Below are 26658 nucleotides of genomic sequence, written 5' to 3' on the forward strand. Positions count from 1 at the left end.
GTAACAAAACCCCCTGGATTTAGGGGCCTTAGACAGTGAGGTCTGTTTCTCACTCATGTCAGAGTCCAGTGCCACACAGGGACTCAGCACATGCGGATGTCCAGGAGCCAGGCTCCTTTCACCTTATAGCTTTCCTGTCTTCTTGGGCCCCACTGTCCTCCAATGGCTCCTCTGTGGGAGGCTTTGGGGCCAAGCCTGGAAATGGCGAACTCCATTTCTACCTACAGCCCATCAGCTGGCACCTGGTCGTGTGAGCCCACCTGACCGTGGGGAGGCTGGAAAGCATAGATTTAGCTGTCTACCCAAAGGGAAATGCCTGCTGCTGGGAGCATCAAGCATCGTCCTTACAACAACCTATGGTTTGATGGAAAAACTGAGGCATGGAGGCAAAGCAATTTGCCCTGGGTCACACATTCAGTAGGCACAGGAATGTAGACTGCTGGTTCTAGTGCCTGCTGTTTACACTGTCCTTTAATGTCTTAGATCAGTGTTTTCAGCCCAGACTGTTCATCAGGCGGGGGATCTTTTTCTTTATTTATAAGAATTGTATGAAGACATCTTAGTTTAAAAAAAACAAACAGCTGGTCGCGCGGAGGGGCGGTGCCACCTCGCTGAGTGGTCCCAAGCGGCCTCGCGCTCCGCCGGGCGCTGGGATCCCTGAGACCGACGATCCGCGGGGCCGCGAGTCTTCCGGGAGTGCGAGCCAGGTGACGGCCGCCTCCTATAAACAAACAAACAAACAAACAAGTCTTAGGTTTGCTGTGTGTGCATGGTTCTGGGAGATGCTGTGGCCGGCACTCAAAGGCAGGACCCTGCTCCAAGGATCTGGGCCATGACCCCACAGGGTGAGGGGACACGGATGTAGGGGATTCTGACTTGGGGTGGAGAGCCTTGGGTGTCAGGAATTTGTGCCCAGGGCCTGGGGTCACACCTGGTTCGGCACTGGGACTTGGTGGGTTGCACTTCAGCAAGGCACTCTTTGAGCAATGAAAGATCAACCTATTATCATTTTTTTACTTCTCGACTGTTATGCTCTCACATACTGTCTTTGGCTAACAGTGATTCTACATTTGGTTTTTCTTTCTTTAGTCCCCTCTGTTCCTCAATTATAATTTTTTAAAAAATCTACTGCCTCTAATCTTTCTGGATATGGAATAGCAGACAATCAAATATGTTTGAAATGTATCTAAAATCAGAGTGATTAGACTGTGAATTAGACTTAAGGACTCGACTGTTGGTAAAAGCATAAACTTTAATACAGATGGTCCTTGACTTACGATGGCTCAGCTTACAGTTTACAGACTTGATGATGGTATGAAAATGATATGCATCCAGAGAAACTGTACTTTGAATTGTGAATATTGATCTTTTCCTAGCTAGCAATGCATGGTCTGATACCCTCTCGTGATGCTGGATAGACAGTGAGCCGCAGTTCCCAGTCAGCCACGAGATCAAGGAGGGAACCACCAATATACTTAGAACCATTCTGTACCCACACAACCAGTATATTTTTCACTTTCAGTACAGTATGCAATGAATTACATGAGATATTCAGTACTATATTATAAAATAGCCTCTGTGTTAGATAATTTTGCTCAACTGTAAGCTAATGTAAGTGTTCTGTGCCCTTTTAAGATGGGCCAGGCTAAGCTATGATGTTCGGTAGGTTTGATGTATTAATATTAAATGCAGTTTTGACAGTGATAATTTCAACTTATAATGGGTTTATTGGGACACAACCTCATTGTAAGTAGCAGACAATCTGTATGTCAATTTTATAACTCTATTATTGCTACCTAGTAGCATTCTGCAGCTTAATTTATATCCCAAATGACATTGCCATATAAATGAAGCATAGCTATTCCATTATAAAACTTTAAACATCAGTGCTTACCTGGTCGCCCCTCTTACCTCGTACCCTTCTTGATCCACTAAAGATGCACTGGCCTTTCATTTGCCTACAGTGTACATTTTTACTTGCCATATTTTCTTGATTCCAAAAGGTTATTTTATCACATATTATCATCTCTTAAATGGGGTGAATCTTTTAACTGATGGACATCATGGTATTATGCCATAATTTTCTTTCTTAGTGGCACAATTAGTATATCTTAGGATAAATGATGTCTTAGAGTCAATGAGGAGAAGGCAATGGCACCCCATTCAGTACTCTTGCCTGGAAAATCCCATGGACGGAGGAGCCTGGTGGGCTGCAGTCCATGGGGTCGCTATGAGTTGAACATAACTGAGCGACTTCACTTTCACCTTTCACTTTCATGCATTGGAGGAGGAAATGGCAACCCATTCCAGTGTTCTTGCCTGGAGAATCCCAGGGACGCGGGAGCCTGGTGGGCTGCTGTCTGTAGGGTTGAACAGAGTCGGACACGACTGAAGCGACTTAGAAGCAGCAGCAGCAGAGTCAATGAAGTACAGTATTTTTTATTATTTGAAGAAATTGACAAATTGTTCTGTTCCTGTAGCCTGTCCCCACACTGTGCTGGAAGATACAACCTTCTCATTCATGTGAAAGTGCACAACCTTCTTATAACGATAACAAAAATAAGAATAATAATATCTATAAGATTTAGCACTTGTAAAGCACCTACTGTGTGTCCAGCACTGCTCTGGGCACTTTTCATATGCCTCTTCAACAATGTTAGAGCCCAGCTATTATCCCCATTTTACAGATGAGGAAGTTGAGGCTCAGAGGTAGAAGTGGCAAATCCAGGGATCCAGGCAGTCTGTCTAGCTCTGAAAAATTATGCTGTGCGGTCTCTTGTGATTCTGGGAGACAGCTGAAGTATCTACCTAATGAAATGAAATGCAGGTACTTAAATGAAAAGTATCTTCATTTAAATCAGGGCTTCTTACCTATCTGTACCGTAAAATGAACTAGGGAGTGTTAGGAACATGTTGGAAGAATTCTTCAAGTAGTTTTACAGCACAGTCAGAGTTGAGATCCCTTGGTTTAAATAGTCTGGATGAGTCCCCCCAGCTCTGCTCTTCTGGGATCCCTGGCCTTCCTTCCTGGTGATGCCACCTGCCCCAGTCCAGGGAAGCTGGGGCAACCAGGGGCAGGTAGTTACCTCTAAACAGCCTGAGCCTCTAAAGCCCTTTGAGATGGAGCCCCTGGTTAGAAAATGGGGCTATGAGACCTTAAACTAATATGTGCTTTTAATCTTTGTTCCTTCTTTTCTTTCCCTTTCTTTTTCTCCCTTCCTCCTTTCCAGCTCTGGAGCGCACAGAAAATCAAGCAGGTAATTCCATTTTGGATTCCTTTCCTGTTCCCTTCTGCTGACCTCTGAAACCCTGCCCTGCCCCGCCCCCACCCCACCCCACCCCAGTCCACCCCACCTCACCCTGCTCTACTCCACCCCACCCGCTTCCTTCTTGCTCTGCACCCAGGCCTAAATCTCTGAAGACTAGCACTCAGGTCAGCCTGCCTTTCCCTGGGCCCCCTGAGCTCCTTCCCTGTGGGTTCTCTTCATGAATCCTGGTTGTGTTTCTTGTGTGCATGGCATGGGGGACAGAGGGTCTGCCGTGCCTGCCTTCGGTTTGAGCATTTGTCAGGAGGGGAAGCTCTGCCTGTGGCCCGTGTTTGGTTTTTACTTGCCCCAAATGGTAGGGAGGACTGACCAGCCACAAGGCAAGATGGGCTACAGCTACAGGCCACTGGAGTCTCCCCTGGGGGGGGTCCCTCACCTCCTCCCCCTCTCTTCTCCCACGTCCCTTCCCCCTCCCCAGTTGTCACCCTGTGCCCTGTTCCCTGCTCTTGCCAGGCTATTCTACACCCGGACACCAATGAGAAGATCTTCATGCCTTTTAGAATGTCAGGTAAGCCCTCGGGACCCTCTGGTTCTTCTCAATTTGGGCCACTGTTGAGGGTCACAGCTCCAAGGGCATCCGGATGTTACATCCTGTTGCACACATGGCCACACTTGCACCTGCATGGTCATTTTGGCTCAACTGCACAAGACTGGCCAGCCTATGGAGCTTTTGAAATGTGTCTGTCTGTCTTTTCTGCCTGAGCGGTTGGGATGGAGTCGAGGCATCCACAGGTAAATCTGGGGCCCCCACTCCAGGCTGATACCCCGCTCACTTAGTGGCAGCTTCAGGGTGACTTTTGTTAGGACAGCCCTGCCTTCCGCGAGTCACTCCTCTCTTACCTGTGCATGCAGAGTGCCTTCCTTCCAAGCCCCTCTCCCTGCTCAGCCCTTTCATGCAGTGAATCCCCAGTCTAACTCCCTTGTCTCTGATCCTACCTTTAACCTGCCCTCTGCATGTACACCGGAGAAGGCAATGGCACCCCACTCCAGTATTCTTGCCTGAAAAATCCCATGGATGGAGGAGCCTGGTGGGCTGCAGTCCATGGGGTCTCGAAGAGTTGGACATGACTGAGTGACTTCACTTTCACTTTTCACTTTCATGCATTGGAGAAGGAAATGGCAACCCACTCCAGTATTCTTGCCTGGAGAATCCCAGGGACGGGGAGCCTGGTGGGCTGCCGTCTATGGGGTCGCACAGAGTCGGACACGACTGAAGTGACTTAGCAACAGCAGCAGCTGCATGTACATGCTGAGTTTGCACCACTGCACACACAGGGAGGCAGATTCCCATTGCATGGAGACCAGAGGGCAGAGGGGCAGTGGGAGAATGTGTCTAAGATCCCTGCCCCCAGGAAGTCCCCACCCTGTGGCCACTAGAGGGACAGCTCTATGTACAGCTTGAAAGTGAACGTTCTCAGTCCTGTCCAACTCTTTGCGACCCCATGGACTATACAGTCCGTGGAATTCTCCAGGCCAGAATACTGGAGTGAGTAGCCTATCCCTTCCCAGGGCATCTTCCCGACCCAGGAATTGAAGCAGGGCCTCCTGCATTGCAGGCAGATTCTTTACCAACTGAGCTACACACAGCTTATGTACAGCTTAGTGGCCTAGAAAGCCCTTGCCTGTACACTGGCTGGGCCTGGCGTGGTTACCCTGCCTCCAGTTCTGCGAGGCTAGGGTCCTTGTCCAGAGTCACAAAACAGAGGCCAGTCTCACACCAGTGTGCTGACACCTCCTCCACACCATTTCCCAGGGTGATTGAGTGGATCCCCCACCCCTGACTTGCAGGGTGGATTGGGGGGCTGCTGACTGCTGCCTTGGGAAGCCCCACCAGGGGATGTTCTCAGTACAGGAGGTGAGTCAGTGTCCCCACCCTCAGAGAGCCTGACCTCATGAGGGTGGGAGAATATAGCCAGCCATGTGATGTCACTGTGTAAACCAGGGCAGTTAGTGCCCGTGACCCTGGCTCGGCCATGAGAAACTCCAAGGCAGCGAAGGTTCTTGTAGCCATGGCTATGGGTGCTCCCCAGTACCTGCACGGGGCCATAGCAGGCTCTCCACCTGAGACAACTGTATCCTGCAATTCTCTGCTCAGTCTTTGGGCCTCTCCCCAGTGCTGCGGGTAGGAGAGTGGTCTCCTTGTATGCATACGCAGGAGACCAATGTTTGCTCTAGAAGTGACCCATGCAAGTGTGCTTCCCTGCTGCTCAGCCACCAGCTGACTGGCTGCTGGAAGCTAGAGGCTGGGACAGGAGGATGCCCACCTACAGCAGTGTGGGTAAAGGAGGGAGCCGTGTCATAGTCCAGGGCTGTGAGCAGCCATGAGATGGGGGCCAGGGCCCAGCAGCACCACACGCAAGCCCTTTCCTGATCTGTCGATGTCCAGCCAGGGCCCTGGAGATTCAGAGAGCTCTGGCACGAAGGCTCCAGTAATGGTCATAATGGCAAGAAAGTAAGGGTATGTTTTAGAAAGACAAGATGAGGGAAGGTGGAGGACATTTCAGGGCCTTCAGAGACACTGTGGGGAGTGTGGGCAGGGGTGTGAGGCCTCATGGAAGAAGTCATGGGAGGACTACCAAGTGCAGAGTGCCAGGGCCCCAGCCGTGGGTGGCCCCCTTCAGGAGTGGGGGCCCTGGTTTTGGAGCAGAATAACTGAGGGGAACAGAGACAAAGAGGTTGGGGGACACCGGGGAGCCCTCTGTCCTGGGGAGGGCTGAGCTGGGAGAAGGTCTGGGGGCTGGAGATGCCTCCTGGTTAACTGACCAAGCCCTTTCCTTGGGGCGACTGCTAAGATCAAGGTCAGAAGTCTCTGTGCCATCTCGGTTGAAAGGCAGGTGGGGCCGAGGATTATACAGCTTGACTCTTCTCTGCCCTCTCACAGGTTACATTCCTTTTGGGACGCCAATTGTAAGTATTACCTTCAAAGGGTTTTCTTTTCTAAAGTATTTTTTAATGTATAGCTTTACATCACCATTCATAAATATTTGAGTGAGTTACTGATTTAGGATAAATTCCTGGAGGGGAATTATTGTAGAAAGCATGTATTTCTTTTTAATTCTCTTGATGTGTGTTATCAAACCTCTTCCCATAGATTGTCAGTAGTTAGGACTTGCTGGTTTGATTACAGGAAAGTTTTTCTACAGAGCTTGGGAAATCAGAAAGTAAGGATGCCTTCTGAAAGCTGAAGAACTCAGCATTATTTTTGTCCAGTTTTGAAATCGAGATTAAGTTTATTCAATTTTTTTTTATATTGCAGTAAAACGAATATACAGAAAGGTTGCATTTGTCATAAATGTACAGCTTGATAAATTTTCACAAAGTGAGCTCAACAAAGTAGACATCACTTAGATAAACAGCATTATCAGCATCTCAGAAAGCTCTCATGAACCCCTCTCAGCCACTATCCTCACAGGGAACCACTTTTCTGATTTCCTTCATTGTATTCTCATTTTGCCTGTTATCAAACTTTATATAAATGGAGTCACTTATATAAATTTACTTTTTTGGGGGGCTTGGCTTCCCTCATTCAGCTGTATATGAGCCTTATCGTTATATGTAGTATTAACTTGTTCTAGTTCGTTGCTGTATAATGTTCACCACACATCCTCATTTCTCTTACATTTTACCTAAGAGGCCAAAGAGATAACAACTAAGTGTGAGATGTGATCCTAGAATCGGGGCTGGGTTCAGGGCAGGTGTATGTGTAAAATGATACCGCAGTTTCTTATAAAATTAAGCATATGCTTACAATGTGAGTCAGCAATCCTACATTTAGGTATTTACTTTAAGAGACGTGAATACACATGTCCGTACAAAATCTGTACATAAATGTTTATAGTAACTTTTTTCATATTAGCCTAAACTGATGGCCAAGATGCCCAACAGATGTTAAAACCACTAAGTGAAAAACGACTGGGAACAGGATATTTACCTAGTCTAAAATTTCCTATTTATTTCATAAATATCATTCTATATTTATTAATTTATAGCCTCCTATAAATAAGAGTCTTCCCTTCTACCTCCCACTTTCTTGTTTTTTAAAATTATCAGTATGTATATATTTTTGTGTTCCATGGATAATAATTTACTTTGGTCATTATTCAATTTTTTATAAAAATTGTGCCAACTTTGACCAGTAGAGAGCCTTAAGGCAATTTTTCTGTCCATTTGACATGACACATTTTCATTCTTTGAATATGTACTTCAGTACTTGCTGGCAGAGTGTATGGATACTCCAAACTTATCGTGTAGTTTCTCTGCTCTGGACCTGGGCTCATCCATTTCTCCAAAGAGCCTGATTCCCTTCAGAGGGGAGTGGTATTTAGAAACCAAAATCTAGCCAGCTAGGTGTGCTTGCGCTCATTGTCCCTGGAGTGTCACTGTTTCTAGGCCCTCTTAGCAGACAGATCTAGGACATGCAACTTTTTAAAAATCATGACTTCAGACTATTATGTCTAATTCCAATATTCTAATTCCAACATCTCAGAGTTAATCCTCTCCTTCCATTCCATATCTACAATCTTTCTTCTCCCTGAATGAGAATACAACACTGTATTTATTCAGTTACAAAATCTTGTATATACAAATAAAAGAACTTCAGAATTTCTGCATTAATGCCACTCAAACATATATTAATCCAACAAAATGTATTAAATAAACCTCAAGATTTCTTTGAAGCTTTTTTTGTCCATAGAATAGATCCTACCTATAGAGCATATAGTTAGAGGACTGTGTTCAAAAGTTACTTGAATTATTTTCTTCTGTGTGTATATGTTATTTATTTGAGATACAGTTAAGTTTATTTGTTTCTGTTGCCACTGAATTTCAGATGTTTCCCCATTCTTATTGTATTTTTGAAACTATATAAAATATCAACATAATTCAAAAGTCAAAGCTATATTGCATGCTGTGTGCTAAGTCGTTTCAGTCATGTCCAGCTTTTTGTGACCCACCAGCTCCTTGGTCCATGGGATTCTCTAGGCAAGAATAGTGGAGTGGGTTGTCATTTCCATCCCTAGCAGATCTTCCCTATCCAGGGATTCAACCTATGTCTCTTATGTCTCCTGCATTAGGAGGCAGGCTCTTTACCACCTAGCTATATTAAAAAGGCATAATACAATTCCATTTCCCTCTCTAACCCTTCATGGGAGGTCCTTCCCACTTATCCTCTCTAAGTAAATAACTTTATGCTTCTATTTTTTTTGTAAAAATAAGCAAATGCAAATATATTTTCCTTTCTATTTTATAAAAGGTAGCATACTATATCGGAGAAGGCAATGGCACCCCCCTCCAGTACTCTTGCCTGGAAAATCCCATGGACAGAGGAGCCTGGTTGGCTGCAGTCCATGCGGTCGCTAAGAGTCAGACACGACTGAGCGACTTCACTTTCACTTTTCACTTTCACTTTTCACTTTCATGCATTGGAGAAGGAAATGGCAACCCGCTCCAGTGTTCTTGCCTGGAGAATCCCAGGGACGGGGAAGCCTGGTGGGTTGCCGTCTATAGGGTCACACAGAGTCGGACACGACTGAAGCGACTTAGCAGCAGCAGCAGCAGCAGCATACTATATAACCCTTTTGTCTAATGTTTTTTTCACTTAATGACATACCTTGGAAATCACAGTATATCAGTTTATAGAGATCTTCCTCATTCTTTTTTTTAAAAAAATAGCTGCATAACAATATACTATGTGGAAGTCCCATAATTTATTCAACTATTTTCTTACATGGCTTCCATGGCGGCTCAGACAATAAAGAACTGCCCGCAGTGTGGGAGACCCTGTGTTCCATCCCTGGGTCGGGAAATCCCCTGCAGAAGGGAATGGCTACCCACTCCAGTATTTTCCTACATATGGACATTTAGATTGTTTCCATTATTTTGCCAGTATGAATAACGCAAGAATAGGTACTCTTGTACATATGTGTTTTGATATTGTTGGAAATATATATTAAGGGTAAATTTGTAGCTTTTCTGTAAGGAGTAATTAAATAGTCATTTCTGGCAATACTGAGCAAGAAAAAAGAAAGAAGATACAAATGAACAATACTAGGACTAAAAGATAGAATAATTAAAGCTATAATAGAAGTTTAAAAGATCAGAATGCAAATAATAGCAAATGAAGCAACGGACAAACAACTAATCTCAAAAATATACAAGCAACTCCTACAGCTCAACTCCAGAAAAATAAATGACCCAATCAAAAAATGGGCCAAAGAACTAAATAGACATTTCTCCAAAGAAGACATACAGATGGCTAACAAACACATGAAAAGATGCTCAACATCACTCATTATCAGAGAAATGCAAATCAAAACCACTATGAGGTACCATTTCACGCCAGTCAGAATGGCTGCGATCCAAAAGTCTACAAGCAATAAATGCTGGAGAGGGTGTGGAGAAAAGGGAACTCTCTTACACTGTTGGTGGGAATGCAAACTAGTACAGCCACTATGGAGAACAGTGTGGAGATTCCTTAAAAAACTGGAAATAGAACTGCCTTATGATCCAGCAATCCCACTGCTGGGCATACACACTGAGGAAACCAGAAGAGAAAGAGACACGTGTACCCCAATGTTCATTGCAGCACTGTTTATAATAGCCAGGACATGGAAGCAACCTAGATGCCCATCAGCAGATGAATGGATAAGAAAGCTGTGGTACATATACACAATGGAGTATTACTCAGCCATTAAAAAGAATACATTTGAATCAGTTCTAATGAGATGGATGAATCTGGAACCTATTATACAGAGTGAAGTAAGCCAGAAAGAAAAACACCAATACAGTATACTAATGCATATATATGGAATTTAGAAAGATGGTAACAATAACCCTGTGTACGAGACTGCAAAAGAGACACCGATGTATAGATCAGTCTTATGGACTCTGTGGGAGAGGGAGAGGGTGGGGAGATTTGGGAGAATGGCATTGAAACATGTATAATATCATGTATGAAACGAGTCGCCAGTCCAGGTTCGATGCATGGTACTAGATGCTTGAGGCTGGTGCACTGGGACGACCCAGTGGGAGGGTAGGGGAGGAAGGAGGGAGGAGGGTTCAGGATGGGGAACTCAGGTATACCTGTGGTGGATTCATTTTGATATTTGGCAAAACTAATACAATATTGTAAAGTTTAAAAAAAAAAAAAAAGATTAGAGGAAAAAAAAAAAAGATCAGAATGCATTGAGCAATCTGAGGCAGTAAATTTGAAGACTTAGAAAAAATGGATACTTTTCTAAAAAAGTGTAGATTACCAAAAGCTGCCTAACAAGATGAAATACAGGATTTGAAAAGACCTGTAAAGAGAAAGAAATTAGATCAGTTGCTTAAAATGTATGCACCAAAGAAGTAACAAACAAACCAGAAGTTACCACTAGGCTCCTATGATCTTTCAGGTGAATACACTAAAGGAATAGCCAAATTCAATCTTTAAAAAACTCTTTAAAGAGAATAAAAAAGAGGAAATGTTCCCCAATTCATTTATGAGGCACTTTGAGACCGATACCAAGTAAGTAGATATAAGAAAGAAAAATTTTAGGCCAATATCACTTATGAAATTATACATAAATAGTCTAAATGAAATAATAACAAGTTGAATCCAGCAATGTATTACAATATATCATATAATATTTACCAAAAATGGTAACATTAGAGAATGTATTCATGTAGTTTATCACTTTAACAAATTGAAGGAGAAATGATAACTTAGATACAGAAAAATCATTTGATACAATATAACTCCATTTATAATTATTAAAAAAAGATTATTTAGATCTAGAAGGGAAGTTCATTAACTTAATAGAATATCTGTCAAAAAAGAGAAAAACCACCAAACCCCATAGCAAGTACTATTCTTTAAAACATTTTTTTATTTGGAGGATAATTGCTTTGCTATTTTGTGTTGGTTTCTGATGTACATGAATCAGCATTGAGTATACATACGTCCCCTCCCTTTTGAGCTTCCCTCCCACCCTACCCCCATCCCGGCTCTCTAGGTCATCACACAGCACTGAGCTGAGTTCCCTGCGCTCGACAGCTGCTTCCTGCCAGCGAGCTATTTCACACGTGGGAGTGTATATGTCAATGCTACTGTCTCAGTTCTTCTCCTTCCCCCACTGTGTCCACAAGTTCATTCTCTATGTCTGTGTCTCTACTCCTGCCCTGGAAATAGGTTCATCAATACCATTTTTCTGGATTCCATGTATATTCGCTAATATGCAATATTTGTTTTTCTCTTTCAAACTTTCTTCATTCTGTATAATAGGCTGTAGGTTCATCCACCTCACTTTAACTGATTCAAATTCATTCTGTTTTATGACTGAGTAACATTCCATTGTGGGACTTCCCTGGTGGCTCAGTAGTAAAGAATCTACCTGCCAATGCAGGAAATGTGGCGTCACTCCCCGGGTTAGGAAGATGCCCTGGAGAAGGAAATGGCAACCCACTCCAGTATTCTTGCCTGGGGAATCCCATGGACAGAGGAGCCTGGTGGGCCACGGTCCACGGGGTCACAAAAGAGTTGGACATGACTTAGCGACTGAACAACAACAGCAACATAATGTATAAAAGCTTCTTTATCCATTCATCTATTGATGGACATCTAGGTCGTTTCCGTGTCCTAACTGTCACACATAGTGCTGCTGTGAACATTAGGGCACAGGTGTCTTTTTGAATTATTGTTTTCTCAGGGTATACGCCCAGTGGTGAGATTGCTGGGTCATATGGTAGTTTTATTCCTAGTTTTGTAAGGCTCCATACAGCTTTCCATAGTGCTGTATCAATGTATATTCTCACCAATAGGGCAAGAAGGTTCCCTTTTTTCCACATCCTCTCCAGCATTTATTATTTGTAGATTTTTTTGATGATGGCCATTCTGACTAGTGTGAGGTGATACCTCACTGTAGTTTTGATTTGCATTTCTTAATAATGAGCAATGTTGAACAACTTTTCATGAGTTTGTTGGCCATCTGTATGTCTTCTTTGGAGAAATATCTGTTTAAGTCTTCCACCCATTAATTTTTTTTTAATTGGAGGATATTGCTTTACAATGTTATGTTGGTTTCTGCTGTACAACAATGTGAATCAGCTATAAGTATACATATATTCCCTCCCTCTTGAGTTCCACCCATTATTTGATTGAGTTGTCTGTTGCAAGTACCATTCTTAAAGATGAATCAAATAAAGGTAAAATCTTAATGTCTGGGACAGAGTAAGAATGTTTGACAATAGAGCTTCTATCCGTCATTTTCCTAAGAGACTAACAAGTAGAATAAGACATGAAAAATATTAGGATTGGAAAGGAATAAACACAAGTATTCATGAGACTAGGCAAACTATTGGAACTACTATTTTATAAGATTTCTGTATGTAGGACAAATATATAAAATCATTGCTATATGCCTATAGTTCTGTTCAGTTCAGTTGCTCAGTCGTGTCCAACTCTTTGTGACCCCATGAATCGCAGCACGCCAGGCCTCCCATCTATCACCAACTCCTGGAGTCCACCCAAACCCATGTCCATTGAGTCGGTGATGCCATCCAACCATCTCATCCTCTGTCGTCCCCTTCTCCTCCTGCCCTCAATCTTTCCCAGCATCAGGGTCTTTTCAAATGAGCCAGCTCTTCGCATCAGGTGGCCAAAGTATTGGAGTTTCAGCTTCAGCATCAGTCCTTCCAATGAATACCCAGGACTGATCTCCTTTAGGATGGACTGGTTGGATCTCCTTGCAGTCCAAGGGAAGTCCAACCACAGTTCAAAAGCATCAATTCTTCGGTGCTCAGCTTTCTATATAGTCCAACTTTCACATCCATACATGACCACTGGAAAAACCATAGCCTTGACTAGACGGACCTTTGTTGGCAAAGTAATGTCTGCCTATAAGCCTATAGCAAACATTTAGATTTTTATTAAAAAAAAAAAAAACATTTAAAATAGCACTTAGAATGATAAGTTACCCAAAATAAATGCAAGAAAAAATAAATTACCCAAAATGAATTCAAGAAAGGATATGCAAGACTTTTATGGAAAAACTTACAGCACTTTATTGAAGGCCACTGGAACCCTTCAACTAAATAAATGGATTAATATATCACCTTGGGTAGAAGTAGTTGTAATCATGAAGATACTCATTTTCTTCAAATTATATTGCATATAATTCCAATCAAAATAACAGGATTTTTCATGGAACTTAACAAATTGATACTAAAAATTAATGAACAGGCTACAGGCCAAGAACAGCCAAGACAATTTTCAAGAATGTGGTAACAAGAGAGTCACTCTAGGAAGTAGTATAAAAGTGAAAGTGAAAGTCACTCAGTCGTGTCTGGCTCTTTGCAACCCCATGACTATACAATCCATGGAATTCTCCAAGCCAGAATACTGCAGTGGGAAGCCTATCCCTTCTCCAGTGGATCTTCCCGACCCAGGAATCAAACTGGGGTCTCCAGCATTGCAGGTGGATTCTTTACCAACTGAGTTTTCGTTTGGGTTTGGGGATAAGCAAATAGGTCATTGGAGTGGAATAGAAAGTTTGGAAATATGTCCATACCCATATGGAGTCTTGATATTTGACAGTTCAGTGGAGAAAAAGATGGACCTTTTAACAAATGATGCTACCTATATGGAGAAGAAATAAAGTTAGATTTCACCTCATACACAAAACACTTTCTATATGAAAAGAAAATACTTGCAACACTGTTTATAACAGCAAAATAAAGGAAACCACTGAAGTGCCCATCAACAAGAGAATGGAAAAATAAGTCATGATTTAGTCATACTTTAGAAAACTTAATACAGGAAAGAAAAAAATGAACAGGGCTACATTTGTCAGTACTGATAAATCTCAAAAACAATGATGAATGAAAAAAAAAGTAGCAGAGTAATAATACTGTCTGATGTAATTTATGTAATGTTTTAATACATAAAGCAATATTATATATACTATATATTAATATATAACATAATATATAATAATATATATTTATGGGTATATTTTTCATGGAGTCATACAAACATTCACGGGAACACTCAGCGACAGATTCATGATACTACGTACCTCTGGAGAGAGCGGCAGCGGGGTCTAGCTGAACAGGAGGAGCTTCACTTGTATCTTTTATGTTTCATCTTTTAAAAAGAAAATCTTCACAAAAATTTAACAAAATAATTAGATTTGGCAGTATGTGGCTGTTCATTATACTATCCTCTGGACTTCTCTGTACACTTGAAATCTTTCATTTTATGCATGTATTTTAAATATGTATCAGCATGTTCAGGAATCATTCTCATCTCTATCCGTTTGTAGTTTCCCTGAAACTTCTACATTATTCTGAAATAGTCTGAGAAAGTATTATAAACCTCTCCCACCATAACTGTGTGTGTTTAATTTCCTTGCATTTCTCATGGTTGCTGCTGTGTGTATTTCAGTGCAGTGGGGTTTGGATGGTTCATGACATTTTTATCTTTTTGAGGTTATAATCTCCACCTTCCCACCTCTCTCTTTGTCTCACAGATGTACACATACACACACACACACGAAATATCTGTTTCTTTGAATATCGTTGTCTTGAATTCTACTTCATCTCATGTTAATATTTCTATTCCCTTTTTGTTTGTTCGACTTGTAAATTGTTGCCTACACGTTTTCAGTAGAGTGATATTTCTGTGTATATGTCTCTCGTAGACAAAACTGAACTGAATTCTACTTTTTTTCCTAACCCACTTTGAGAAACTCTTTAACGTCAATAATTAATGGAACTTACTCATATTTATTCTGCCACTGGTTATTGTGAGCACTTATCCCAGCCATCCAGTAGTAAGTTTGTTACTGTTTCCATTTATTTTCCTGATTTATACTAGACTGAATTTTTATTGGTCCTTTTTGTTTCTTAAGTAGTTTGGAAGGGGAGCATCTTGATCCTCTCTAGTTACCATTCACCTGTAATGTGTTATAGAGAGATTTCATTGTATTTGCCTTATCAATATCAATAACTGAATAGGAAATAGGACCTCCCCAATCCTACTCATAGAGGAAGAGATTTTTAGCACACCATCTTACCCTGTTTTATACCATTTCATTCATATACACTTGCCCAGATTTTGTATATAGTCTGGAATCTCACCAGCTTTTTGAACCCTTCCTTAACACCTATATTAAACTTCACAAGTATTTAGGCTGCATGTGTGTGTGTGTGCGTGAGTTCTCTATGCTTGGCTAGAGTACTTTTTTGAATAATATTAAGAGTGTGTGGGCAATACTTTCTGAGTCCTTGCATATCTGAAATGATTTTTTTCCCATCTTATACATGAACAATAGTTGGCCTGATTCTCTTTTTCTTTATAGGTAAACCTCCCCCATTCCCTTTGGGATCTTTTGGTATTTTTTCTCTTTATCTTTGGAGTGCAGAAATATACTTAGGATTAAAAAAATCTTCTCCATATATTTTATAAAATTATACAAGTAATACATGAATATGTTCTTTAGAATTCAAAAATATCACTAAGAATTTTTTAAAGAATATTTTTAAAGTTATACAAGTAATACATGAATATGTTCTCTCAACTCAGAATTCAAACAATGCAAAAAAATATTAAAGTTCCTCTGACAATCCTGAACTTCAAATCTGCTCCCAGAAGTAACCTCTGTGAGAAGTTTAATGTGAACTTTCAGTATTTTTTCCTAGGTATTTGCATAAATATGAATCATCACTAAAGTTTTTGTTTTGTTTTGTATTTTTTCCATTAAAAATACAAAAATATACTTATTTATCTACAAATAGCTTAATTACACTTAGCAATTTGCCTATGTAAAGATCTCTTTCCTTCCTTCCTTCCTCGTTCCATTTTTCCTGCTGAGTAACATTCTCTCCCATAGTGATGGATTTAGATTGTTTCTGATAATTTTCTATTAGAAATAACAGTGCTGTGGGAAAATCCTTATAAAGCTTTTTTTGTACAAGTATGAGGATTTCTTAAGGGCCCATTCCAGAAACTGAGCTTCCTGTGTAAAAGGCAATGCACAATTTCCCTGAACAACAAAAGATGTCACTTCTGTTCATATATTTATTGACTATTCACATTTCTTCTATTATGAATTAGCTGTTAACATCCTTTGTCCATTCTTCCATTGACTATATTTTTCTAATTAATTTGTAAGTATTGCTTATATGCTGCTGCTGCTGCTAAGTCGCTTCAGTCATGTCCAACTCTGTGAGACCCCATAGACGGCAGCCCACCAGGCTCCGCCGTCCCTGGGATTCTCCAGGCAAGAATACTGGAGTGGGTTGCCATTTCCTTCTCCAATGTATGGAAGCGAAAAGTGAAAGTGACGTCTTGTCCGACTCTTAACGACCCCATGGACTGCAGCCTACCAGAGTCCTCTGTCCATGGGATTTTCCAGGCAAGAGTACTGGAGTGGGTTGCCATTTCCTTCCCCAATTCCTTATATATTTGAATATTAACCCTTTGAATTATATATATTGCAAATCTCTTCTCCTAACCATTCTTTCTTTACTCTCTGGTGTCTTTGGTAGAAAAGTTTTAAATATTGATTCTTAAAATATAATGGTCTTTCCTAGGATTGAGCTTTGAGTCTTGTCCTCACTTCTCACCTCCATCTCCTTTATTAAGATAACTGGATTTTTGAGAGTTGTGTCTAGGAATCAGCTCTTAGATGTGTTTATCAATTCTTCTGTTTTTATTTTCTAATTTATTCATTTCTTATTTTCATAATATCCACTTTTCCTCTTTGATTTGTTATGGCTGGCTTTTTTTAACTTATTGCTTTGAATTTATTCTTATTTATTCTCATTCTTTCCTTCTAATGAAAAACTCTTTAGGATTCTGAATTTGCTTCTGAGTATATCAGGTACTTGGCTATGTCTAATATGTTTTCATACAATGATCTATATTTTTATTTTTGAAATAACTTTGAAATTATTGAAGTAGGATCGTTTGTATATAACAAAAAGTTCAAAACAATACTAGTTTAAACAAAATAATTTATTTCCCTCTCAGATTAAAGAATTTTGGAGATAGGCAGAACCCACAGTCATTGTGAATCCAGACTTCTGCTTTTCTACATCATTCTCAGTGCTGGCTTCTAGTGTCAGTAACTTCATAGCCCAGGATGGCTGCTGAAGTTCCAGTCATCACATCTACATCCCAGGGAGGAGAAAGAAGGGAGAACTAAAAAGATGTACCTCTTATGTGAGTCACTTTCCTTTAAGTAGTCCTCTTCAGAGTGTCACACAACAGTTTTGTTTACATTACATTAGAAATCAGCTGGATATATATAGTCAATCCCCAATTATAGGGATTTGTTAGTGAGAAAGAAGAGAAGAATAGCTATAGGTAGTCAAACAAGGATCTTCCATAATAATTTTTAATAAATATTCCATCAATGCTTAAAAATAAAGAGCTGTATCATTTGGCAGTATCGTCTCTCTCAAACCACAGAAGTTGAGTTTGGGGCTTATTCCTCATAGGTCAACTGGACCCTTTCAAAATTAATGGCTGCCATCAACTGGTATAATCTAGCCAACCCAAGGGATGTCCACACTCTCTCTAGTTCACAAGTGTTATTGAGGACGCCCATAGTTTTCCTCTCTCTCCTCTTCCTAAGACAAATCAATCACCCCAGGGCCACTACGGGCTTGTAGGCATTGTAGGAACGTGGTGCTGATTCCCGTGTTGCTCAAGGCTTTACTGCTGAAGTAGACACTGAATGTCCTACCAGGACCAGTCCCTCCCAGCCTGGAGCAAACATCCCTCTGCAAAGAAATGTGTAGGATGTGAGAATAGGAATCCTAGCCTCTGACACTCTGTATGAACACATGATTGGGATTAATGGGCAACATGACCTGGGATGGTCTCAGTGGCAGCTGGAGCAAAATGACAATACTCACCTAGCCTCCCTAGGTGAGACTCACTTCTTAGCCCCAAGTAGCTGTATCCCAGGATTCAGAACAGCTGGACCAGAGGCCAGGTCCCAGGAGGAGCCGCTGGTTGTGGAGAACCTGTGGCCTTCTATCTGAGCACTTTGGTGTGGATAAGCAACATGAAGACTCATTGGTCCCATTCCCTTCTTGGGGCCACCACCTTGCCCAGTAGGGAGGGAGCACTGTGATTGTCTGGGCACTTCAACCCCTGGCCTGGCTTCCACCAGCCACATCACCTCTCCTAAGACCCTGCTGTCTCCCGCGAGCACTGATCATCTCAGTAAGGGCGTGGGCTGAAGGAGAGTGAAGGTTCCAGTCCATGCCTTAGGGAAGCCCCTGCTCTGATAGAATGGGTAAGAAATATACACATGCAGAAACCACTAAAATGCTTACCAAAATAGAAATGGGGTGCCAGCGAATGTGCTAGGAACTGGGTCCCTGAGTGATAAAGGGAAGGGGTGAGTCAGGCTGGCAGGTGTCTTGGCTAAGATGCTTCTGGAAGTAATACCCAAATTACCTCCTTCCCAGGTGAGCATCCCTGACTTGACACCCCCCACCCATGCTGCTCCCACCTTGCCTGAGAGTAACCCTGCCCCCATCCTGCTCACTCCCAGAGCTCAGGAGAAACGAGCTGGTTTTCTCCCAGAAGCTGGTGCCAGTTTAGTCAGCAGATTTCACAGATCTACTGGCACCCATGTAGTGTCTTATTTTAAGCTTAACATTTGAAGATGGAAACTTTTCCCCCTTTGATGTGTGGCAAAGAGATCCCAATTTATACATAAGCATGGCGGCTAAGCCAGTGCACCAAGGCAGTTCCCAAGGCGGGTGCAGTTCATGGCTCCCCTTTTTCAGGTACCTTCCCAGAAAGACCCCCAGCAACTGTGATCGCTTCTGACAATTGGCATCTAAGTCCTCAGGTTTCATTCAAGAAATATGCAGCCCTGTGCTTTCTGGGCACCTGTGGCTGGGAGAGGCAGGGCCAGGGTGTGGGCCCCCATCCTGTCCTCTCTGCATTTCTCCAGCTGCCAGCCTCTACCCTTGGCCCCCATAATGTCTCAGGGCAGCGAGCCTGAGGTTCTCCCAGGCAGCCTCTATGTCTCCCTCCTCGATCCTGAGCTCCCTGACACTGCCGTCCTTCTCTCCTCTCTCCTGTCATTCTGGGAGTCCCGCTACTCAAGGCTGAAACCCCTCATATCCAGCTGGGAGGCTGAGGAGGGAAGACCAGGAGCATCCTGTTGGTGAATTCAGAGGTCTCAGGTTACATTCAAACCTGATATTTTCTTGGGACATGAGGAGCCCTATCTACTCTGAACCCTTTCATTTTAATGCTGCAGATGATCATGTAGACTTAGAAACCCCATTTCTGCAAAGGTGCTGGTATAAGTCACATCCTCTCCGTGGGGAGGATGGGTGGACCGTGGAGGGTCCACTTATGTGAGGATTTGGCTGAGTCTCAGGGCCTTTCTCACATCTCCTAACCCTCTTCATCCCAGACTCCACTTTTTCACACATTTCAATCCCGACCGCAATTTTCTTCCTGGCCATTGTAATCAGACACCAAAATGGCTGGTGTCTGATTTGCTTCTCACTGCAGCTCTGGCTTAGTTTATACCATCCAAGAGGTGGGGTTCAGTTAAACTGGAATGGACCAGTCAGGGACAGACATTCATTTGACAAAAGATATTTTCTTGAAATGGTTGGGCTGCTTTAAATAGCGGCACCCCTAATGCGTCCGAGTGTTACTTTTCAGACCACTAGCTGTAGAGATCAGAAGATGGAGACAAAGTCGAAGGAAAAAGCAGGCAATTTGTTGAGTACCAGAGCCCATGCAAGGTCTTTTGAAAATGAAGAGAAACATTTTAGAAATGAACGCATCAGTGTGGAGGAGAAGCGTGTGATGCTAAAGAACTGTTGCTTTGCCGGCGAGGACTCCCGGGTATTTGAGAAGTGAATGTTATGTGGTCTCATCCCTCTGAAGCATCTGGAAGCTCTCAAGGAAGACAGATTTTAAACATATATTTACTACCAAGATAAATACTGCAAAGAGGGCAGGCAGGGTGCTGAGACAGCGTGTGACAGGAGACCCATGTCATCTTGAGGGCTGGAGGGGGCTTCCTGGAGGAGGTGACAACTGACCTGAAACCCAGAGGGTGAGGAGGGACTAGCCAAATGAGGATGGAGTGGCGGGCGGCAGGGCTAGTATTTCTGCCACTCTCCTGCCAAGCAAGACGATTCTGTACCCTGTAGTCTCCCCTGACTTAAATTTCACCACTCAGTTGTTTAGACACACACCCTGTTTCCCCTTTGAATTTGTTTTTATACATTTAAAGTTTTCTTTTTCTTATCACTTGAATCACTTTCATACGAGTGCCAGCCCAAGGGGTTGGAGTCTGCTCAGTTCTGAGTCTCAGTATCACAGTGGCCAGAACTGTGACCCACAGACTTGCTGCCTCGCCCTTGTCTTCACTTGTTCATGCCCCCCTTCTGGCCAAGCAGACAGGGATATTTGGTGCCTGTCTCCCACGCTGAGACCTCCTCTCTTTGCAGAGGTTAGAACACTCTGAAGGTGGAGGGCTGAAGTGAAGTTGTGGTTTTTCTTGTGAGCCAGTTGCATAGGGGTACAGTCGGCCCTGTTCCTCATTCTGTCCTGAGATGAGGCTTAGTTACAAACTTCCCTTCTTTCTGGACCAGCCAGGGTGGCCCCAGAACTGGGCCAATGGTCACCAGTTGGAGTAGGTTGACAAGCTGGGCTGCTCAGGAAGCAGCATCACTAGGGAAGACATTAGTGGTGGTACAGGTGCATTAGTAGAGGTACAGAATTTTCCCCAGGAAGGACAGCATATTCGCTCTTTATATGAAGCAATCCCTGTATCAATCAGCTATTGCTACTGTAGTACTGTGTAACAAACATCCACAAAATTGCAGCGGCAGCCATAGCATTCATTCTTAGGGATCTGCAGTTACCCGGGAGTTTGGCTGCTCTAGACTGGGCTTGATTGAGGCAGTTTTGCTTCTCACTGCAGGTCTGGGGTCAACTGGGAGTCAGCTCAACCAGGCTGGACTCTGCTCCTCACATCTTATCCTCCTTGGATGAATGAGAACACTAGTCAGGGCGTGTCACCTCTTGGCAATGTTAGGAGCACAGAGGGCCAGCATAAATAAGGTCTCTGAGGCCTGGGTTTCGAACTGGCACACTGCTACTTCCTCCCACATGCCATTGGCCAGAGCAATACCAAGAGCTTGGAAACAAATTCCTCCCCTCGCACGGGTATGATGCAGGGACCAAACTCAAACTGCCCCCTCTTCAAAGGCCGACAGCCTCATGCAATCAGACTTTAATAAAAGGAGTAAGAAAGAGATGGATGATGGTGGTCATTGTCACAATCCATCATAGATCTTTTCCTTGGCCAAGAATGAATTAATGTCCTTAATGGTAAGTTAGCAATATTCTTCCAGTGTGTGCTGTGGGCCCAACTTTGTGCTGAGTGCTTTGGGGAACATCAGAGAGAAAAGCCCTGATTCTATCATCAGGAGCTCACTACTTTTTGTGGACTAAATGTTGCTCAATTGTGTAATGTAGACTGTGAAGGTCAGAGACATGAGAGAACAGCAAAGACTAGAAAAGAATGAGATAGAAGGAGAGGAACGATACTAACACCTAACACCTGGGGCGGGGGGGCAGCGCATGCTCCGTTCCAGACACCGTGCCTGATTCTTGCCATGCCTCACTTCTCCTGGTCATCCAGAGACGTACCACGACCATCCCCATTTAACAGATGAAAAAACAGAGGCACAAAGACCTCAAGTTACTTGTGCGTGGTCACACAGCCACTACATATAAGAACCAGAATTGGAGTCCAGCTCCTCCCACCACCAGAGCCTGAGCACTGGTCACGAGGGCCTGTGGCCGGCCACCCAAGGGGAAGAGGAAGCAAAGGCAGACAGATGTGCAGAGAGGACAGCTGCCAGGGGGCGGGAGCCGTGGAGGGGACCCCAGTCGTGTTATGAACTATAAATGGGAGCAAAGATAGGATGTGCGATTTGGCCGAGGTCCTGCAACAAGATAGGGTGCAGGCTGGGAATTCTGGCTGTCGGCTCTCCTTCATGTTCCCTGGTCCCAGCCGCTTTCTGGGCTCTCTACCCGCTGAGCGGCCACACTGAAGCATCTCCGTCTTGGAAGAGGTGCCATCCACTGGCATTGAAGCCGGCGGACTGGCTCCCTCTCTCTATTCATCTCTTTCCTCCTTTCCCCTGCCGTGTTCTGGAAAGGGCAGCGTGAGGGAATGTGGGCAGGTTGCACCAGAGATATACATCTGAGAACTGAAGGAACATTTATTTTTAATTTAGACTTAAAAAGAAAAAAGGAAGTTATAAAATATCTGCTCTTGCTCCTGGGATTGTGCAGATGGTGCTGCGTGTTGCCTAATAGGGAGCGGGGCTGGCACCGCATGCTTGCGGCCCCACCAGCCACGGTAGGAACCTGGAAGGCGGGTCCCGGTTCCTCTTGCCTCGGCCTCAGATGGCTCCCTTGCGTCCCCTTTGGCCAGTGTGGCTTGGTGTTCTGCTGCCTTCTCACCTCACCCTCCCTGGACTCCCATCTGCTGATTGCCTGAACCGCCTCCAATGAAGCTCATCTCTCAGCTGTTCCTGCTCCCAGGAGCACATGCATGCACACCTCAGCTCCAGCCTACCACCTCCTTTGGCAGATAACCAGACCTCTCTTTTCCTCACCTCCTGCTTGGATGTGAGAACTTATCAGTTTTACACACATCTAAATACCTGTTTAAACCATCTAGTCATTTCCATGCCCAGGAGTTATAGAAGACATCCCCATACATTTTCCTGTTTGGTCTTTGTGTTTATTGTGGTTCAATGCTATATATTCAACTCTTCTGGTAGGCTCCTCCGGAAGCTGATGGAGCTCAGCGCATAGAAGATGCTCGAAAATGGGCATATAATATGACTTTTCCCTTGTACTCAGGCAGCTGAGCTTTGAGAAGGAAGCCCTAGAGAGGTGGGGCTCCCAAGCCAGAAATCAAGAGACCTGACTCCCTCTAGCTTGCTTTGAAGCCTCTGGCAGATCACTGAATTTGTCTAAGCCTCAGTTGCCCCATTTGTAGAATATAGAAAGTAACCTTTATTTTTTTCAGACCCCAAAGTGATAATAAAGATCTTGAAAGTGACATAAGGAAAAATGCTTGGTGAAATCAATCGATTAATTTATCTCTTTAAGAAAGTGTGCCAACGCACAGGTGCCCAGCCTGTGCAGGAGTTTGGGACAGGAGTCTGGTCAGATTGGCCAACCAGATGAAAACCGCACTGGTTACACTGTGTGTGTGTGTGTGTGTGTGTGTGTGTGTGTGTATTGCATAGACTGGGTACTAATTTGCTTTAGTTTAGGTTTATCCATGGGATTTTCCAGGCAAGAGTACTGGAGTGGGGTGCCACTGGAGAAGGCAATGGCACCCCACTCCAGTACTCTTGCCTGGAAAATCCCATGGATGGAGGAGCCTGGTAGGCTGCAGTCCATGGGGTCGCTGTGAGCCTGACATGACTGAGCGACTTCACTTTAACTTTTCACTTTTCACTCATTGGAGAAGGAAATGGCAACCCACTCCAGTGTTCTTGCCTGGAGAATCCCAGGGATGGCGGAGCCTGATGGTGGGCTGCCGTCTATGGGGTCGCACAGAGTTGGACACGACTGAAGTGAATTAGCAGGTTTGTTCTGAAAAATAACTCAATATCACATAAAAAAGGCATGCCATAGAAAAAACAAGTAAGTTGAAAATGAGACAAAAGGAAAGTTAGAGAAGAAAAGATAAAATAAAGGTATAAGTCCAGCTTCACACAAGACACATGCAGTGTGGTCTGTCTCCTTGGCAGATGTGGGTTGTGGAGACCCAGCCTGGACATCTTGACAGTCAGTGCAAAGAGGGACACAGTTGGATGCCCTGTGTCTATGAGATAGATGCAAACCAGATGTTCAGAAGTATAAATTTCTGATCCTGAAACCAGAAAATTTCCTCCAAGAGGATTCATAAAGGGGACCAATGTAATGGACAGTGAGTGTCCTGGACAACAGCTGTCTGGTAAATACAGTGAGTCCCATGGGCCACATCTTATGATGGTCCTGGTGACCCAAGCGCAGTTCAGGGGGTGCAAAGGGAACCGAGGGGGAGAATGCAATGTAGTTCATAACACACCTGTGTTATGTAAACCGGTGGGTTAAGGGAATGTGTTTCCCAACAGTGGAAAATAGCTTTTATTTCCTTGGGCTTCAGGAGGCCGGCAGACATACACATACGTACATGTACATCCCAGGGTAGGAGAATGTACACACACACACACACACACACACATGCATATCACACACTCGTGGGCTCACTTGTCTGCCCAGCTTTGGCCTCTCTAGGCTCAGCTTCCTCGTTATGGTCTGGCTCCTGCCTAGGGCACTAGGAGGAGATCCTGGGTCCCCTGAGGTTCCTTCTTGGCAGGACTGGTGGGAAAATTCCCTTTTACAGACAATGGAACCATCTGTATTGGCTTCATACCTACTACTTGGACTCTGGGAATAGAATTTAAGTTGAGATAGGAAATCCAAGGTCACCTCTTCACCCTACAGGGAAGAAAGCTAGAACCCCAAAGGGGCAAGCCTTCTGCTGGAGACCACACCGGAATAGAGCCAAAGCTGAGACCCCAGGTCCCTGATTCTCACTCCAGCACCCTAAGCTGTCATTGTGAAGAAAAATCGAGTTGGGATCTTACTTGGGGGAGAAAAATATCATAAGACAATCCTTCATTGGTGCTATGGAATGGCTTTACATTATATAATTTTATTCAAACTGATATGGGCCAATAAATATAAATGTGTATGCATTTCACTGTTTTAAAACATTTTAATGTTTAAAACATGATTTACTAATGCTGCTAAGGATGTCTAGAATTTGATTTACTGCATAGAATTGAATGTTTATACTTGTTCCTTACAGAAATTCTTGCCAAAGAGCCATTTTATCTACAGGAATAATAAATAAGTCAATATGTGGATGGCTGTGCACATTTTTTCCATATGCAGCAGCACTTGGTAGATGTTATTTTTCACACAAGCACTCAAAAGGTAAATCTCACAGACACACATGAATCCTTGAAGTCTAAGATGTGGTCAGTGTCAAGATCAGGCAATTAGTCTGGACATAAACCAAAAGAATAAAGTCATTGGGTCTAGGTCTTAGGTGATATTTGGGCTTTGGGAATAATGGGTCCACACTTAACGTAACCAGACTTGGTCATATGTATGTATTTATTCATTCATTCACACATTCAACAAATACTTATTAGACATCTATGTTTCATTCAATAGCCTAAATATAGTGTAGGTTTTGCTTCATGGGGGCCCAGAGATAATATATAAATTTCCCTACTTGTGTTGTTAAAACACTTAAGGCCTTTAAATATGGAGCTTCCCAAGTGGACCAGTGGTAAAGAATCCGCCTGCCAATTCAGGAGATGTGGGTTCGATCCCTGGGTTGGGAAGATCCCCTGCAGGAGGAAATGGCAATCCACTCAAGTATTCTCGCTTAGAAAATTCCATGGACAGAGGAGTTTGGTGGGATACAGTCAATGGGGTCTCAAAGAGTCAGACACGACTGAGCACACACCCTTTCAGTTCAGTTCAGTTCAGTTCAGTTGCTCAGTCGTGTCTGACTCCTTGTGACCCCATGAATCGCAGCACGCCAGGCCTCCCTGTCCATCACCAACTCCTGGAGTTCCCCCAAACTCATGTCCATCGAGTCGCTGATGCCATCCAGCCGTCTCATCCTCTGTCGTCCCCTTCTCCTCCTACCCCCAATCCCTCCCAGCAGCAGGGTCTTTTCCAATGAGTCAACTCTTCGCATGAGGTGGCCAAAGTACTGGAGTTTCAGCTTTAGCATCAGTCCTTCCAATGAACACCCAGGACTGATCTCCTTTAAAGCCTTTGAAATGAATATTATTGAGTCCTCACAAAAATTCTGTTGGACAGCTAGGGTGCGAAGAAGCCAGGTTAGCTGGGAGGAAGTAAAGGGGCTTGTTTTGTGTGTTCCTTTCTTTTTATTGTTCCCTTGGACACCAATTATGAAAATACACATGTCTGTTGTTAAAAAGAATACAGAAATACTCAAGAAGAATGTGAAGAAGTACTGACCTGCAGGGACATCTACATGCTGTGCTAAAGATTTTTTTGATGCTTGGAGATATGTATATGTATGTGTATTTGTGTATATGATATATATGGTGAGGTTTTTTTCCCTTTATAAAAATGGGATTATGCTGTCATATAATTCTGCAACCATGGTTTCTTCATTGTATGTCAACTCACTTTGGGCACTGGTTTGTACAGATCAAGCACATCAGTTTGTAC

The 26658-nt window shown here is 43.4% G+C and overlaps 1 protein-coding gene across 4 annotated transcripts in view; it reads left to right on the plus strand.

Annotated features, from left to right (window-relative positions):
* The window catches only part of SFXN5 (sideroflexin 5), a 128054-nt gene that overhangs the window by 37191 nt on the left and 64205 nt on the right, over positions 1-26658 (plus strand). For 3 of the 4 annotated variants that reach the window (XM_061431929.1, XM_061431932.1, XM_061431930.1), the window contains exons 4-6: positions 3231-3257; positions 3780-3834; positions 6208-6233. In XM_061431929.1, the coding sequence (XP_061287913.1) occupies positions 3231-3257; positions 3780-3834; positions 6208-6233 (108 nt within the window). The remainder of the gene's footprint in view (positions 1-3230; positions 3258-3779; positions 3835-6207; positions 6234-26658) is intronic. The other variant, XM_061431931.1, reaches the window with a different exon arrangement.

The sequence above is a fragment of the Bos javanicus genome, chromosome 11 (genome assembly GCF_032452875.1).
Source record: "Bos javanicus breed banteng chromosome 11, ARS-OSU_banteng_1.0, whole genome shotgun sequence".
NCBI classification, from domain to species: Eukaryota; Metazoa; Chordata; class Mammalia; order Artiodactyla; family Bovidae; genus Bos; species Bos javanicus.